Source organism: Panthera onca, chromosome A1 (assembly GCF_046562875.1).
Source record: "Panthera onca isolate mPanOnc1 chromosome A1, mPanOnc1 haplotype 2, whole genome shotgun sequence".
Lineage (NCBI taxonomy): Eukaryota > Metazoa > Chordata > Mammalia > Carnivora > Felidae > Panthera > Panthera onca.
The window spans coordinates 192292461-192312177 of record NC_138339.1 but is presented as its reverse complement, the minus strand read 5'-3'; the positions used below and the strand labels follow the sequence as shown (position 1 = coordinate 192312177).

The window sequence follows — 19717 nt, the reverse complement described above, 5'->3', positions numbered from 1 at the left end:
ACTGCAAGAGGAAACTGTACAGGGCACTTCTATGCTCAGCCAAAGAAAAGAAAATATACTTCGTATTTACTGTGAATTTTTTTTTAAATATAAGATTGTAACTTCTTCTTGGTTGCGCCTATTTCCTCCAGTCAACGTGACACCGTCATTCAAGGCCAAACGTCGCTTCATATGCGAACCCATCCATGGCCCACATCAACTCTGTTTCATGAGATATATTATAGTATTAATCACATCAAATTGTAGTAACTTATTCTGCCTGTCCCTGAGATGACGAAGACTTGAGGTCAGATCTAAATTTAATTTGAATGTGCAGCCCCGTGTCTAGCAAATAATAAATGCTAAATATAGGTCTGCTGGATTAATCACACTGCAGGATAGGTGTGATGATTAATTTTGTTCAACCTGACTGGGCCACAGGGTGCCCACGTTAAACATGATTTCTAGTGTGTCTGTAAGGGTGTTTCTGGAGGAGATCAGCGTTTGAATCGGTGAACTTAGTAAGTAGCCTGCCCTCCCCAATGTGGGTGGGTATCACCCAATCGGTTGAGGACCCAGAGAGATCAAAAAGTGAAGGAAGAGACGAGCCAGTCCTTGCACACTTAAGCAAGGACATCAGCCTTCAGTCTTTGGACCTGGATTTTTATACCGTTGGCTCCCTGCTTCTCAGGTCCTTGGACTCAGACTGGAATTGTACACTGGGTTTCCAGGGTCTCCAGCTTATGGATGGCAGATCATGGGACTTCTCCGTCTCCATAATCACATGAATCAATTCCTTATAATAAATCATATCTATCATCCAGGATATATACACCTCCTGTTGGTTCTGTTTCTCTGGAGAACCCTGATTAATAGGAGAGGAGGTGTTGGCATTCTATGCATGAACCAACCACCACAGCATATCCAATGTCTTCAGGAATTTTATTTCCTCCAAGAAAAAGCCCAATGTATCTATTCCTTATCAACAGAGAGGAATAATTTGGAAGTCCTCAGTCAAACCCCAAAACCAGAAGCTGACAATATTAAGTAGGACACCCAGTACCCCCCAGGTGTGCTGCTACATCCCAACAGATCCTCAAAGGAAAAAATATATACAAATACTGGCCTGAGTAGCAAATTTTCCGAAATACAATTAACATGGCTTAAAATAATAAAAACAGCCATTTTAATGGGCACTTAGTAATTGCCAAGCAATATGCAAACACATTTAACCTTCTCATTTAACCCTCACAAGAATTTTCTCCTTTAGCCTTCACAACCAGTTTGCAGAGAAGGCATGACTATCATCATTTCCACATCACAGACAGGACAATCAAGAATAGAAGCCAGGTGAATCCCTGACACAGCCACAGTGAAAAACCAGGAGGCTTGAGGACACAGCCAAGCTCTTAAACTCTACGGCATCTAACTATTACTTACTGATGGGGCGCCTGGGTGGCTCAGTCATTTAAGCGGCCAGCTTCGGCTCAGGTCATGATCTCATGGTTCCCGGGTTCAAATCCTGCATTGGGCTCTGTGCTGACAGCTTGGAGCCTGGAGCCTGCTTCGGATTCTGTGTCTCCCTCTCTCTCTGCCCCTCTCCCACTCATTGTGTGTGTCTCTCTCTCTCAAAAATAAATAAACATTAAAAAATAAAAATAAAAAATAAACGATTTCTTACTAGAAACGGCAATGTTAAGGATTTTTTATACCCTTCCTTTAACACTCACTGAAAAATTTTAAAGCAAATTTAGAAAAAATGAAAAAAGAAACTCCACCTTCTGTGAGAGCAAAAACAGTCAGAAACCCAGACTGACAAATAAAGCACAGCTATCAAAGACTGTGAAATCTGGGAAGCTCCTGGGAACTGACAGACACCTCCTCAGACCTCGAGCAAAACAGAGAATTTCCTAAAGGTAAAAATCACAGTTATGACCGGCCTATCCAGTGAAAGTAGAGACAGTCGTACTAAAAGAGCAAATACACAGACACAGCATTATCTTTTTTCCACCAAGTCCAGCTCGGTCATGAAGTGAGTCCACTTGAAATGGAAAGGCAGTCAGGAGCCTTTATCTCAAGAGTCCTTTACTGTATGATGGAAACAGGGACGACTCTGGAAATGACAGCTTTATTTAAAGAGTATATGAAATAACAAAGTCAAGTCAAAGATCTGGACTCCTCTGGCTCATACCCAAACTATTGGTGACCTTGCCCATGACACTACCTGCAACAGTAGCAAATACTGGCCCCATTCAAAGATGGGTAATGACCACAGGCCACAAGGGAACTGTGCATAAAAGCAGCAAATGTCAAAAGCAAAAGAGAAATATAAGTAAAAAGCCAGTGAAGGACAAACATCAACAGGAGGAATTACCCAAGGAAACAGATGAAGAATTTGGACAAATAACACTCCATGAAATAATAATAATAAAAAAAAAAATGTTCAAGAAGAAGTACAAGGGTTAGAATGATAAAATACAACTAAAACAGATGAAAATCAGCTGATAGCTATAAAATGCTAAGAGATGATACTATAGAGATGCTGTTTAAAAAGCCACCTCGGGAACTAAACATTAATGAAGAATTTGAATGCATTATAAGAAGAAAGGATCCTGGGAAAACACAGTAAGTGAAATCAAAAAGTTAAAGATGAAGAGGTGCCTAGGAGGCTCAGTCAATTGAACATCTCACTCTTGATTTTGGCTCAGGTCAAGGTCATGGTCTCGGGGATCGCACCCCACATCAGGCTCTGCATTGACTGTGCAGAGTCTGCTTGGGGTTCTCTCTCTCCCTCTCTCTTTCTGCCCCTCCTTGCCTCTCTCTCTCTCTCTCTCTCAAAATAAATAAATAAGCTATAATATCTATATCTATATATATATAAATACACACACACATATATATATTTTTTAATATAAAGTTAAAGATGAAAACTACAGATATGAAAAACCAAGGAGAAACATTTTATGTATTTTCAGGATTACCAAAGAGGAGAACAAAACAAAAAGAAAATATATTTTAAATATAATTTAAAAGTCTGAAGATATAAAAAGAGACTGTTTCTCAGAGTTTAATGTTAGGATCCAGGAAAAACCGACACAGAATCATAAAAGCTAAGACAAAATCGATGAAGTTACTGAACTTTCTAGCAAACTAAAAATAGTCCATAGACGTCTGAACAAAACCAAAACAAGAACAAGTAAGATGTCAGTTTGCTCCAGTCTTCACGGTGACACCAAATGCCAGATAGAAATGTTTCCATATTTCTGAGAAAAATAAGAATTAAGACTAAATAGCTTTGATAATTATGGTTCATAATCCCTAATAATAAAGAAATAAATGGTAATAACCTTAATCTTAAAAGGGTAGTCAAACAAGAGGAGAGAAAAAGGGTGTAGAAAGTAATGTCATCAATTCTCCCATTTTTTTCCTAGCAAAAAGTCAAACGATGCTATTTAAAGTTAAATTCAGTCATTTAAAAAAACAAAAAAACAAAAACCCAGAACTGAAAGGGGTTTTATCCCCTTAACTTTTTTGTTAATTGAAGCATAGCTGACATACATATTAGCTTCAGGTATACAACATATTGATCAGACAATTCCATTCTATTCATTACTCAGTGCTCACCGTGATAAGCATAGTTAACACCTGTCTCTATATAATGTTATTACAATATTATTGTCTATATTCCCTGCACTGTACTTTTCATCTCCATGACTTAACTTATAACTGGAAGTTTGCACCTCTTAATCCCCGTCATCTATTTCACTCATCCCCCCCTCAACCACCTTTCCTCCAGCAAACACCAGTTTGTTCTCTATATTTAAGAGTCTAGAGGTGCCTGGGTGGCTCAGCTGATTAAGCTTCTGACTCTTGATTTCGGCTCAGGTCATGATCCCAGGGCATGGAATCAAGTCCTGTATGAGCACGCAGCCTACTTAAGATTCTCTCTCCCTCTGCCCCTAATCCTCCCCCTGCTTGTGCAAGCGTGTGTGCGCTCTCTCAATAAAATTTTTTTTTAAAAAGTTCGTCAAGTAATAGCATCACATTGGTGAAAGGACACTATTTTGAAATTAATAAGTTCCTTCAGTTTAGGTTCAGTTTCTATGGTGCAGTCACTCTGGAAAATAGTGTGGAAGTTCCTCAAAAAAATTAAAAATAGTTCTATGCTATGACCTAGCAATAGCACTGCTAGGAATTTACCCAAGGGATACAGGAGTGCTGATGCATAGGGGCACTTGTACCCCAATGTTTATAGTAGCCAAATTTCAACAATAGCCAAATTTCAACAATAGCCAAAACACAGTGGCCACTTTCAACAATAGCCAAATTGTGGAAAGAGCCTAAATGTCCATCAACTGACAAATGGATAAAGAAGATGTGGTTTACATATACAATGGAATATTACTTGGCAATGAAATCTGGCCATTTGTAGCAACGTAGATGGAACTGTAGAGTGTTATGCTAAGTGAAATAAATCAGGCAGAGAAAGACAAATATCATGTTTTTACACTTATGTGAATCTTGAGAAACTTAATAGAGGACCAGGGGGGAGCGGAAGGGGAAAAAAAAAAGTTAGAGAGGGAAGGAGGCAAACCATAAGAGACTCTTGAATACTGAGAACAAACTGAGGGTTGATGGGGGGTGAGGGGAGAGGGGAAAGTGGGTGATGGCCATCCAGGGCATTTATTGGGATGAGCACTGGGTATTGTATGGAAACCAATTTGACAATAAATTATATATATGTATATATATATATATATACACACAATAAATAAAATAAATTCAGTTTCTATTTCTTCTACTATATCAGAAGCAGACTGAAAAAATAACTCATTAGAAAGACCAAGAATAAATACCATATTTTTTGTAAAACCAACTCTTGTATTTACTTTTACTTGTATATATGCACACAGAGAAGTAAATAATGTTCGCCATATGTTAAAAGGTATGAGGCAAGGAGATGATGGGGCTCTGCCTGCTTTAATGTTTTAAAAATGAGCAATGCATGGTCTTTTCAAATCATAAAGCCATTATTCTACTTCAATAATCGCATGATATTTCTCCCATCCTTGTATATCATTTTGTTCTCATTTCCCAGATAAGAGAAATTAAACATGCAAAGGTGAAAGGATTTGATGAAACAGTGACCCAATTCAGGATGATATTTTAATAAATATGTGATATACCTAATAGTTTTGATCATTATCAAATCTACTGATTTGGCTCAATAAGAGGAAGAACTTGTAATATAATTATATATGTCTGGAAATAGATTAACTGCTTCATACAGTAGGAAATTCCAAAGTGTGCTCAATGTGAGGTTGAAGTAACCAACCAACTCTTCTAGAAGGTGATCACACACCAGTCACACATTAAGAGTTAGTGAGCTTTGAGGGCACTTCAGTTCTGAAAATGTTTGCCTTTGTGGTGCGATGTCATACAACAAAGCTGTGAACCTCTGTCTTCTGCTACAGAAATTATAGTATCAGTATCACACTCACATTTACAACTCTATCCTTTAAATCATTTTCACGAATATGTCATACTTAGGTACCCCCCATAACAACTCTTGACATAGGACACGTGTTCTTAGTTCCAGTATGCAGTTGAGAAAATTAAAATTCAGAAAGACGTCACTGGTCCATGATCATACACACAGATCACTGCAGAGCCAAGACTTGCTTTTCTTTGTTTTGTTTGTTTATTTTATTCCACGTTTATTGCCCAGGCAGCCACTCTACATACACGTAGAGGAGCCCAGCGCTGACCACGTGTTTGCATTTACATTACCTGGAGCTTTCTGAGCAACTATGCCTACTTAGTTCAACAGGGAATAAAGACTAGGTTGTTGCTATCTCTTCTATCCTGTGTGAGGAAAGAGCCTCGGAACGTCACAGAAAAGAAATTTAAAACAACCACGCTACGTACGCCCATCACTACGTTATAAACTTTTTTTTTTTTTGTAGGAAATTAAAGCTTTCTCAGAAAAGCTTGCTATTGTCCTCACAGTTTCCAAATATAAGAAGTAAAAGTCATCCACTACAAATGCTGGATGGTTTAAGCAGCTGTTCATCAGAGGTAGGCACAGAGCAAAAGTTTTACTGTGAACTCTGATGAGCTGGGCTAACGTATATGCATGAGTGTTTTGGACACCTGCTCTACGCCAGCAGCTGAGAAGCACTTGGTAAACATATTGAAGCGGCTGGAAAACAAATGGAGCAGTGCCAGGTTTGTGGAGATGGGTCCACAAACAAACCACCTCATTCACAAGGACAGCAACTGCTGAAATACATTCAAGAGCACATATACCATATTTTATGCCAATACTGGTGAGCAGGAAATAATGGAGGATGAAATCTTTTCTGAATTTATTTGAAGTTTAATAATGACAGACGGTAAGGGGACAAAACCAAGTGCAATGAAACTGAATAAAGGAACTTAAAAACTGAGTAAAGGAAAAAACTTCATGCAAATATATCTATTTTCTAAGGACAGAGAAGATCTTCATCTGTTCCTGGAAATAAAACTCTCGGTGTGGCCGCAAAAGGAATTCTGCAAATGCTATTTAGGCCATTTAAATATTAGAACCTAGGCAGAAAGGCACAACATGATATTCTGTGGCTCTTGGCAAGATTTTATCACCACTGGCAAACCAGAAATGTACTATATAGTTTTAAGAGCCACATTCAAATCTCTTTTCAATTATTAGACAGTGGCGATGTTTCTTCCACAGCGGACATTTTAAAACTTCCTCTTAATAGTGACCTTGTCAATACACCTAAAGTATATAAAAATTTTCAAACTCTGCAATTTTCTCCCAGAATTTTCTCCCAGAATCTCCCAAATCCCAGGCTTTGTTAAAACTAACAGCATCCGATTTCAGCAGGCTTAAAAAGAAGCACCAATGTATTCTCCGTTCTAAGGCCATCTATAACTGAAAATACAGATCAAAAATATGAAAAACAGTAATAAGAAAAAAATAATCCTTGGGGCACCTGGGTGGCTTAGTAGGCAAGTGTCTGTCTGGCTCTTGATTTCAGCTCAGGTCATGATCTCACAGTTTTGTGAGTTTGAGCCCCGCACAGGCTCTGCACTGACAGCTCAGAGGCTGCTTGAGATTCTCCCTCTTTCCCTGCCCCTCCCTCGCTTGCATTCTGTCTCTCTCAAAATAAATAAATAAACTTAAAAAAAAAAAAAAAAAAAGAATTCTTTGTGACAAACACATTAAGTGAAATACTCATTGCTCCCTCCCTTATACAGACTTTTGAATAAGACTTTTATAAGCTAAGAGGCAAAATCATTTAGAATGAATCACATAAGTTATAGTCAATCAAGATGATATTTTCAGAGTTTATCCTCAGGGTAAGTAGCAACACAATGATTCTCTTTGCCATCATCTTTAGTTGTCATAAAATTAGTTACAGAACAATGACACTGTCAAAATGTATAAACTCACAAAGTTAATACTGATCCATTCAAACATAAAAATTTAATAACCATCAAATGAAAACATAAAGTGATAGGATATCAACATCATATAAAAGGGATAAATACATCTGGCATGATAATGAGTGAAAAAGGTTTCCATGTTTACATAGGGATGAGACAGGACAATTTAAAGTTACTACCTCTGCCCCACTGGTCTTAAGGAGCACATAATATTAACTTTACGAATGGAATTATCAATGGGGTGCAGGTGTTAGTTGATGCCCAGCTCAAGAGTACCAATTGTTAGGGGCGCCTGGGTGGCTCAGTTGGTCAGGCAGCTGACTTCAGCTCAGGGCATGATCTCACGGTCTGTGAGTTTGAGCCCCGTGTCGGGCTCTGTGCTGACAGCTCAGAGCCTGGAGCCTGCTTCGGATTCTGTGTCTCCCTCTCTCTCTTCTCCTCCCCTGCTTGTGCTCTATCTCTCTCTGTCTCTCAAAAATAAATAAATGTTAAGAAAACATTTTTTTAAAAAAAGAGTACCAACTGTTAAATTTTAAGGATCCTTGCAGGCTGGTTATTAAAATCACTGAAACCAGCCACAATGGGAATTGACAAGCACTACAGATTGGACCTCCACACCCCACCACCCAGAGCCCCTTTAACAGAACCTCACTGATCCACACAGAAATAAATACACAGTACGATTAATTCTCACAAAGTAAATTCTCCCATGTAGACAATACTAGAGTCAAGAAAAAGAACATCACCATAAAACCAGAAGTCTCCCTTGTATCATCCGTGAATCAATACTCCCTCTAGGTGTCTGCAAATCTTCCAGATACAAATACTAGAAAGGAGTAATTTTAGCAACGACGAGGGAAGAAGAGAACATTAAATGAAACATATAACCTGGAAAATCATTTGGAAGCAACTGTGAGGGTGGGCTGGCAGAAAAAGACATGGCATGATGTACACAGACTTGACAAGAGCAGGAGCAGTGGAGAAAGGAAAATATGAAACTGCAGGTGTTGTGCAGCTATCCAAGGGTTATGAGACACATGTCTGTGTACCAAACCTGTTCAGTATAAAAACCTTACGAAATGGAGATCGTTGAACATACTGTACTTTTCTTTGTATCACCTATGATTTTTATATTATAACTAGCATGAAGTCTGAGAAAAGCTCAAATAAATGCCACACAAAAAGTGATGGCCAGCAGTTGATTACTGTTGAAATTCACAAGATTTTTTCTTTCCCCTCTAGTTTAGTGTGGCACCTGTCTATAAGGAACCAAAGTGAGAAGACTTTCCTAATCATCCCCCTCCTCTGAGCAAAGCTGACGGGCTGGCAAGAGGACAACATTTGACAGCAATCAATACTATGCCACATGGTGCTGGTATCAGGATTACGCTCATAGGAACCAATGTATGTTACACAGACTCTGGCTTCTTTGGTTTTTCTCTGTCCCAGTGAGGAGTTGTATTCAGTGGTCCTCCATTTCTTAATATTCATCAACAAGCTGACTCTCTAATTCCAGCTTAAGTCCTAGAAACTGATGACAGCCACACTTGCACAAAAGAGGGTTGCCTCCTTACAAAGGTCTTAATATTTAAGGGTTTAAAAATTAAAAATTACACTTTACAGACAGATGTATGGATCAGAGTATTGACCTCTGTCTCCTACACAGACGCAGAAGTGCTCTAATGAGAATAACTGCCACAAAGTAATGTGCAACAGAAGATTTTCACCAGAGTTAGAAAATGTGACCAACCAACCTTTATTGTTTTCCTCTTCATATGGGTATTCATTCATCCATTTGTCTCCAGAGTCACATTGATCCTGCAAGAAGAACACAGAAACAAATCATGAGAGTAAGTTCCACATGTTGAGGACATCCTTCCACTGGGGGTGAAACACTTATTCTGCAATTCTTTACACTCTTGATTAGTGAATGACGTCATGAAAACATAAGTGAAGAATATTTTTGTCTTTAGTTGTCTTCTGCTTGCTCTTTACCAGCCATGTAAAGGGCAAAGTGGAGAGACGAGGGGATAGGAGCGGGACCTCCAACTATGACAGCTCCTGGGCACAAGATAATGAAGATCTGGATAAAGATAAGAAAGGAAGGGAAGAAAAAGAAAGGGAGGTAACAGAGACAGAAAGGTGAGGAGAAAATGGCAGGAATTGGTGTAAAGCAAATTTAATATATGAAAGAAGTCACAAATACTCCCCACTGGAGTACTTTGCTCCCTTATTCTTAGCAATCAAGAGATTTCTAAAGTAATGCTGTTTTCCAGAGGAAATGATCTTTTTTTTTTTTTTTTTCCTCTTTACAGTTGGTATAAATATGCAGCATAATTAATATGAATACTTTCTGGTGCCTTCATGTTGGTTAATACCCAAGTAACTTTTTAAAAACTGATCTGATACATGCTGCTTCTTAAAAGCTCCCATACCCCCAGGATCATGTGGATCTCACCAAATATAATTCAGTATCGCTGGATTAGAAGGTTCTGATTACAATAAACCGTTTGCGCCACTTGGAGGTATCTCGAAAGTCCTATTTATTTTCACTCAGCATTATGTAACGTGCTTCAGAATTTCCATTTCATGAGGCAAATTTTCACTGGCATTCCGTTAAGCCAGCTTAGTAGGCATAGTTGACTTTTTTTTTCTTCATTCGGAATTATACTCAAGAGGGGCCACGTTTTCCTGTTCTTACCTGCACCCATTCCGTGCCAGTGTGTAATCAGTGTAGCCCTGGGCCAAGCTTCCTTTGCATGTAATTTCATACATTTGAACAGAAAAGGGGTTCACTCACTCATAGGGCCTTAAATGAAATGTGGCACAACTCTATGGGCTTGGTCTGTAAGGGGACTGGCCTTTAATTTTATTCCAGTTTTAAATCAATCAATCAATTTCTCTCCCCCCATCCGCTCTCTTCCTCCCCACTTCTGTGTGTATGCTTATATTTATATTTATATTTATATAAAAAGATATATGTCTCATGTCTCAAAATGCATCTTCTCGTATATACTACAGCTTTTACTACTAGAAATGTTACTAAAAAGCAATAAAAATGCAATACTTTAACATTACCGTGTCAAACTAGAAAAATTCTCTTGAAATTCAGAGTGTCTAATTCTTCTATCTTACATTTTGAAATCATAATATGGTATCCCTGGAAAGAATTAAAAAGTCATCCATAGCACCACGTTCTTATCAAACACGTCTTGTTCTTTCTAGTCTTCAAAACAGATCTAACTCAATCAGTCCCAACTTAGCAGAAGGTATCAGGTATGTCAAAAACTGGCTTCAATCTTACATTCCAGTTTTGTAATTTGTTTTCCCATACTTTGATATATACTCTGGCTATTTTCACATGATACCCACCTTACTAATGATCAATCCAAAATTCGTAATACTCCACTGTAGGGATAACTTACTCCCTAGTTTTTGTCTAATAATTTATGATTCCGTACTACTACGGATAACATTTAAACATCCTCCTGCGTAAATCTGGCATACACTGGGGCCTCCGCAAGACTGGATGTTGCCTTTAAGCAACTAGAAAGCACGCCCTCTCTGGGCAGACACAGAAGGACTCTGGGACACGGACAGGCTTTCTTCAGCAGGGAGGGCCTGGCAAGGACAGCCCAGGGTAGGTTGTCACCAGCGCTCACCCCTCAGCCAGGCACCCTCAGCCTACACTCCTGTGCATGGCTGCTCTAGTCTGCACCTTTCATTACTGCCTTAGAATATACTTCTACAAGTATAATTACTGGATCAAAATAATAGAAACTGCCCTCCCCCCAATTTTCAAACTATCTTTTTTAAAGTAGACTATACCAATTTATATTCCCAACAGAAGAAGCAGCACATGCTAACATAGCGCCATTCCCAACTTTATTTCCTGAAATACAGCACGCTCCCTGGCACGTTCCAGGGAATCGGTAAACGCCTGTCAAGTGAGCAAGTGAGGGTAATAATGACTAATGGAAGAAAAATAAAGTAAACCCCTCTATCAATCATGTGGATTTTTCTTAGCCAAGTAACTAGGGCCTTCATTATATAATTTGTATTTTTAGTTAACATTAATCTGGTGACTTAAAGAAACAGTAAATTATGTGAACTACACATAACACACTATCCCACATTTTGACAGCATTTTCGGATTTACAAAGTAGCCCAGTGATGTAATTTGTACTAAAGGCAGTTCTGTGACTTGAGTACATGGACTATTTTCAGATCCATTTGACAATGACGATCAGAGATTAATTTTGCACCCAAGGTAACTAGCTGGATAATGTCAGGGTCCTTACAAAACTCCTTATTTCCGCATCTCAGCAGGCCTCTCTGTGGTTCATCTTTGCAACCCCCTACAACTTACACGTAGACCTACGTTTGAAATCTGAGGAGATCCCGGTATAATGCTAAACTTAGTTTTCTGTTTAATCCAAGCTCCTCAAAGAGTGCGCAAGCTCATCTCTTGCACTGTAGCTCCCACCTCACACCCCTATAGTCACCTCTGTCATCCACTGGCCATTTGACCTGAAACAATTCATTCAACCGCTCTGAGCCGCCATTCCCTTCTCTGCAGAAGCAATGCTAACCATAAAGCCTGTTCTATCTACCCCATCTACCTCAACTGAAGCAGTGTCTGTACAGCCATCTGTGTTGTCATCCACGTAAGAAATACCGCTCTTCAGTCAATGGCCCAGATATTAAACAAGAAAACAACAGGATTTCCCAAAATTGAGACCACGAAATAGACAGATGACTCTCTCTTTTACTCATGCTCAGGCGCCTTTGGGTTGTTCTCCAAACCCCTTCAAAATCAAGCCATGATATAAAATGGGGAAATGGCACATTTCCAACAACAGTTAATATCTCATCAATTTCCCAACTAAAAGATCACTTTAACTCTGCCAAATAGGTTTGTAAATATATCCAATAAGTCTTCTCAAAGCACAGAAGTTTTAAAGGCCACTGTCCTCATCAAAAATTCATCACACATGGTTTCGGTCCTTACTTTCCTAGCTTCAAAAATGATTCTCCATTGTCGGGTGAAGAAGCAGAAAAGAGCTGGTAACTTATTTCAATACAAAAAAAAAAAAAAAAAAAAAAAAAAAAAACCATGAGAAAGAAGAAAAGACACAGAATATTACATTTTGGAAAAAAAGTTTAGATTTACTTTTAAAAACAAATACTGCTGCCTATAGTATTAGTAAATATTCATCTATAAATGGTGAGTCTGGACAAACTGTAGCAAAAGAGAATGGTTTTCTAAATTGTTACTTTCTAACTCTTGTTTTCTCCCTTAAAATTTCCTAAAAGGAATTCTAAGCTTCCTTTGTAACTCAAAGGAAGGACCCTGGACAACAGAAACCGCCAGAATGAAAGTGGATGCGACCCAACTTAATGAAAAAGGAGTTACACTTCAGAATAATGACCTCCGGGTACGGGCATTATATTACCCAGTAGTAACAGGCCGCTAGCTCTTCATCACATCTTAAATGATCTATTAGGTTCTCAATCTTAAAAGGTTAGTGTTTAATACATTCTAAATACTTCAGGACCCATAAGTACACTTGTTGCTAGTTCCTCTGAAAATCCCTTTACGTATCTTTAAATAGAGACAGAGAAACAAGTTTCCAAGGTGTTTATGGACGCCTGACTTGTCAGGGTATTTCACTTTCTGCCCCAAGGTAATTTAGTTGCTCTGTTTCAAGCAAATTGAATTCTGGTAATGGTACTGCGATCCCATCTGGAATTCTGTCTTCTAGATTCAGTTTTACAAATCACTGCTTCATTAGCTGTGATCTTGTGTTTTCAAGGGCTGATTAAAAAAAAAAAAAAAAAAAAAGTCAAGTAATAAGGTTTATATACATATTCACATAACTTTTAAAGCCGATTAGGGAACCCGACAGGCAGGCTTGGTGCATTTAAGTTGAAGGTATTACGTAACCGATCCATCCTGGCCTTCCTGTGCATCAAGGTTTTTGATATATAAGTTGCCTTTTTTCATTTAAAGTTATTTCTGTTTTATCTGCTGCAGTGAGTTATCTTGGGAACTAAAAATATTTGAAGGTTAATCTAAATATTTCTGGAGATAAATGCAAATCTAAGTGCTACGTTTTCATAGCTATTTTGACTTAAAATGAAAAGAGATGCTGAAGACACAAAGCAGGGAGCTTGTTGCTAGGTGACAGGTGACATCTACCGTATCTTCTGAACTTGTACAACATGAGACATCTTACTGCTGAGAAAAGACACACAGATTTCTGTGGCACAAACATCATTTTCTATATGGAAGCAAACTCGTGTTCAGATATTCTTTAACATAGGCTGTAAGGAGTCAGCAATTTATGTCTATATGAATATCCAATTTTAGAGATGCCTCTCAGCACAAATAGGAAAACAGTTCTTTATTTTCCATTTGGGGTATATGGTTTTACCTTCTAAATAACATCTACATAGGAAATACATAAAATTTTCATGATTTGTAATGAAAGAGTGATCGTTATTTTTTGTACCTCACTTTATGCATTTTCAAACTTTTAATAGAAATCACCTCAACTAGGATAGGTGGAGTCCACAGAGAAAGCATTATTTCTATAATAAGTAATCCAATTTCCATTAAGTTTATTAATGGAAAATTAAGAGCAGCATAGCAAAGACCTGATGAATTAAAAAAGAAAATACAAAAAACTTCAATGTAGATTATTTCCTGGGTATATTTTACAATTACACACCTACTTTCTACAGTTACCTCCCTTCCCTGAGCACAAAGTTCCACCCCTGTTCTTTGACTCATCAGGCAATTCAAGCGACGATATGCAGACATCAAGAACTCTTCTATACCCAGAATTTCAGGATCTCACGAGAATAAACGGCATGCTCTACTCCATCTGAGAAAGGTTGTGCGCTGCCGCGGAAAGGATCCAAACACGAACCCAGACAGAACCAACACCAGCGCTAGCACTTGGCAAAAATGTGCCTTAGGGCAAGCTGTTTAACTTTCCTATGCCCCTGTTCCTCATTTGTTCAAGTTATATCATAAAATCTCCTTTTTTAGGGGACAGGGGCTACGGACACTGGAAACAAGAATGCATACAATGTATACACCAGAAAATCTGGCACAAGCTAGTTACTCAACAAATGTCCATACCATCCCTATCCCTCATACTTACAGTCAAGCACCCGATGGTCAAGGAACAATGAACAATGGTCAAGGAACAATGAGCTACTGGAATCCAAGTTACACTTCCTCGATACCACTGTCAACCACGGTTGTGCGTTTGCTACAGGAAGGTCCCGGGAATACACACGAGACAGAATCTCCACACTAGGCTCTCACAATACAGTGTCTCCAATTCATCAATTAAGAGAATTCAATGATGTAACTGCTAATAGAAATAGGAGAAAGGGCATCTGAGGTCCTTAATAACCTAAATTCAATAATAATCCCTATGGAATTCTATTAGTTACATAGAAATCAACTGAAAATGCTCCGCTTTTAAAATTGTTCTTCTCTGCTTCCAGCTTTATGTTTCTCTGATTATGCTCCCCGCCCAAGAATGTTTCACTATCAACAAGAACAGACAATACAGAAAGAGCAAACTTTAAGAATTAAGGTCCCACTTGGAGGAAGGTATGCCTCAAAGCTTGAGCAATCATTTAAGAACAGAGTTCACTGAATAAACAGCCCATTTTCAGAAGGAAGAGGTAAAGCAAAAAGCACACTGACATGGAAATTACTCTTTCAATCTGTTTTCGACTTCCACTACACCGCATCATTCTATGCAGAGAACAAATAAACCTTTAAAAGAAAGTAACCATAGCAAATGAATTAAGCATTTCTTTTACATATATTGTGCTCAATAGAATGGTTTGAAAAGTAATTTATGCTATGCTCATATTCAAGCGTAATTGTCATTTTATCGGGACTGCACAGTCAAAAATCTGATTTGTATTGTAAAGGACTGACAAGATGATTAAATTTTGTCTTCATATGTCTAATTTACGTGATTTAGACTGCAACGCAAATATGAGCATGTGCAATTTGTACTTGCACATCAAACCATGGCAGAGAACACTCCACTCTGCCAAAAGGAACTTGGCCACACACATTTGCATTCCCATATGAAGAACACAGACAACCTTCTCTTAATCCTTTCTATCAGGATCCTTTCTATCATGCTAAACATACTAAAATCCCTGGAGTTTTTAAGGGGCTGGTGGGAGAAATGAAATAATAGGGTGCCAGTTCACTTCCCAACATTTTATGTAAGTATAGTGTGGTTGTGTGATGTATACATAAAAAAGCAAGCTGACAATTTTGAAAACAAATGAAAAGAAAATCATGATAAACACATATTTGGTACCAATTAAAAATGCATAATTCACACAAGCCTAAGAATTTCTCTACTATTTCACTTCAGTGGGTGTTGTCTGACCACAACAAGGCATATATATTATGGGGTCATTACAAATTTTAGACACTAAGGATCTCTGACAGAGGCAAGAAAAATAAGTTGCCTTATTTAGTATGCAGTATACATATTTGGTTTTCCTATTAATTATTGCCTTCTATGTTTAACTTGCCAATACTAAGCAAGATAAATTCCATTCAAATGCATAGTAAACAGTTTGCTTAGGGAGTACATTTATTTTCTAGTCCATCACAACAATAGTTGATTAAAATATGTTGCTCTTATCCAGTTTTGAATTAATTCATGTGAAATAAAACAAATATTTATTAAATTGTGGGGGAAAACATTCCATCAAACTGTAAAACCTGAGTAGAAAAACAAATGGCACACATTTAATTACAGTTGACATTTAAATGAAATTTGCAATCTCAAAATATTTAACAATAATTAGAAAATATCAGACTTGAGATATTTTTAGGGTGCTTTTATGTGTAATCTCTCCAAATATCTGAACCCAGAGGAATTTAAGATATGCAGATTTTAAAACAGGACGTGAAAGACGGATCAAAGAACTTAATAGATCTGTGCTACTGACATTTTGATACAGTGATACAGAAACACAAGGATTTATTTGGTATTTTTAATGAATGTCTTACAGGTCTTGCCGTGTGCCTTACTGAACAAGAGTTTTGTCCAGCTGAACTCATCAATCCAGTTTGTGCATTCAGACATCACAATCATTACCCTATATAGCTCATAATCTGGTCCACCACAGATAGCTAGCTGTCATAATAAATACATTATCAATTAGTATTTCTCAATGATGAGCAAATTAGTAAACCGTCAAATGGACTGCATAACCATATGCTTCTCTCATGACTAAATAATAACAGAAAATCAAAATACTATTTGTTGAGAATGACACGATATATTAGGTTGATCGCTGTTTACAAGGTTCAAAGACTCCTTTAAAACCTGAAAAATACTGAAATTGGAAATCAACACAAATCTAATCCAAGTAATTGCTAGCAGATGATGAAGGTCCACTGACTTTTAATAGTAATTTCTATTACTATATATATATATGTATATATATATATATATACATATATATATATAGTATATATACGTACAACGTATACTGTATATATATATGTACAACATACATGTACCATATATATAAATATAATTCCGTTATTAATTCATCCACAAATTGCCTGTATGCCACAATACCTGATTTAGAGGAGCTCCCAGAAAACAAAGGTGCGACAAATATAAGTAAAATAATTATAACAATGATAGCTACCAGCCACTGAATATTTACCATATGTTTAACACTGACTAGGTGCTTTTATTATTTAATAAATTCATGTATAAAGCATATGACCTAGGGTTTAATTCCCACGTTTTACAATAAAAATAACTGTGATCAAAGTCCGTACTCTCTAACCTGTATCAAGTCACCTCCTGAGGAACCCCACAGCAGCTTTGAGGAAAGAACGATGTATCCTGGGAAGTTGAGGGAGCCCACTGAGACTTCACAGAGGATAAAACAAAGTTGAGTCTTGAAAAGTGGGAAAGCAGAGACATATCAGGAAAAGGGGAGGTACTGGGAATTAGTACATTTCAATCTGAGTTTCGGGACACTCCTATGGAGGAACATCCTAGAAACTGGCGTATTTACACGAGCCAGCCCAGGCTACCTAAAGAGGGGCTCTAATATGGAAAAGAAGCCTGTCATTGGAAAGATTTACTTCAAGTAAATAATAAAAACAATTCTGCAAGTGTGACTTCTTGTGTCTCAGGGAGGCTGTCTTACAGTGTAAAGGGAATTATATGATGTATGCTAAATCAGGAACACTAAAGCAATTTCAAGAACGTAATGCTACAAAAAAAATGACTCGAAGATTTTTCTCATGAAAAATGTTATGTTCTGTGATTGAAGGTATTTCTAAACATCTCCAATACTCATAAATAAAATATTTCAAAATATTTATTCAATTATGAATCCATGAAAATATGCCCACAGAGAGTAAACACACGTGTGTGTGCATGTGTGCAGACACACACAGAGCCAAGCACTAGTTAAAAACTCTGACTGGAGAAATATTCCTGAAGTGGATGTAAGTTACATAGTTTATCTTTTTAAAAAAAACACTCCAGGGGCGCCTGGGTGGCTCAGTCGGTTGAGCGTCCGACTTCAGCTCAGGTCACGATCTCACGGTCCATGAGTTCGAGCTCCGCGTCAGGCTCTGGGCTGATGGCTCAGAGCCTGGAGCCTGCTTCCGATTCTGTGTCTCCCTCTCTCTCTGCCCCTCCCCCGTTCATGCTCTGTCTCTCTCTGTCTCAAAAATGAATAAATGTTAAAAAAAAATTTTTTAAATAAATAAAAAAATAAAAATAAAAAAAACACTCCAGAAAATTTAAATGATTTTGAAAAATAATGGTGTAGCAGCCAAGGAGTATCAAAAGCATTTTGAAAAATACTCTCAAAACAAAAGTTGGCCACGTGCAGCCTTAAAACCTATTTGGAGACATACATAAAACTAAAACACTAAAACCAGGATTAGCCCTATAAGTAAATAATATATGGATTAACCTCCATTCTAATTTTTAAGAAATGTTCACAAGTGAAACAACTATCAAATAATTATCATGAGTATGCAGGTTCCCTGCTCACCTGTATTTCCCCAATATGCATGGGCAATGTATTTAATTTAAATACAGTGTCATTCAAAAAAACACCTGGGGCACCCAGGTGGCTCAGTCGGTTAAGCTTCTGACTTCAGTTCAGGTCATGATCTCATGGTATGTGAGTTCGAGCCCTACATCGGGCTCTGCACTGACAGTGTAGAGCCTGCTTAGGATTCTCTCCCCATCTCCCTCTACCCCTCCCCCACTTGCATATGCACACGCTCTCTCCCCCTCTCTTGCTCTCTCTCTCTCTCAAAATAAATAAATAAAACTTTAAAAAGTCCTCTGATTTTTTAAAAGACAGTCCTTTAAATACTCTAACTTTACTCCCAAAGGTGGCTAACTACATCTTGGGAAATACAATGAGGGAAAGCTGCTGGCCAAAGAACTGAATTCAAATTGTTCTCTGAGTATAATGGTATTAATTCTCAGTAGTAGAGGAAGAGGAGGAGGAGGAGGAGGAGGTGGAGGAGAAAGAATGGTTATAGCATCAGCAAACACACTGATTTCCACATGCTAGGAACTGTTCTAACTTCTAACTACTCTATATGTATATTCCTCACACCCTTGTGAGGTAGGTGGTATTATTGTCCTCATTTTACAGATGTGGTAACACACAAGCTAAGTAATCTGCTTACTAAGCAGCAGATCCAGGATTTTAAAATAAGCAGTTAATATTTAGTCTTCATAATTTTAAATATTATGCTATGATGGTTCTTATAAACTTGGTATTATCCTGCATGCAATGGCATCTCTGTTTGTGGAAAATAAATAAGCAAGCCAACTGAAACAAGATAGTTTTGTTATTTTCCTCTTAAACAGATTAAAATGAGTATTTCTGAATTAAAAGCACAATCTCAAAGCCTTTTCCAATCAAAGAAAGGGAAAATATATTCCAAATCTGATTGTCATTTTAAATCTTGCCCAATACGCCAATAAAGCCAATGTTTTCAAAGGTTTTTCCCCTAATTAAAAAATAACACTTTCATTAACTCATCTAAGTTTTTGGAGATTTTAAGATTTTAGAATTTTTGTACACTCTTCTACATGAAACCAAAGATTATTGAATGGAATGAAAATCCTTTCTTCCTCTTCCTCACCAGAGATACCTAAATATATGCAAAGATACAAAAGAAACTTAACTTTTCACATCAGAAATAACCTGTATTTTTGATAATGTA

The 19717-nt window shown here is 37.6% G+C and overlaps 1 protein-coding gene across 7 annotated transcripts in view; it reads right to left on the bottom strand.

The window, feature by feature from the left end:
* Positions 1 to 19717, bottom strand: part of KLF12 (KLF transcription factor 12) — a 438687-nt gene that overhangs the window by 289038 nt on the left and 129932 nt on the right. For all 7 annotated transcript variants that reach the window (XM_060636987.3, XM_078432839.2, XM_060636975.3 and 4 more), the window contains one exon: positions 9183 to 9246. In XM_060636987.3, the coding sequence (XP_060492970.2) occupies positions 9183 to 9215 (33 nt within the window). In that variant the 5' untranslated portion in view covers positions 9216 to 9246. The remainder of the gene's footprint in view (positions 1 to 9182; positions 9247 to 19717) is intronic.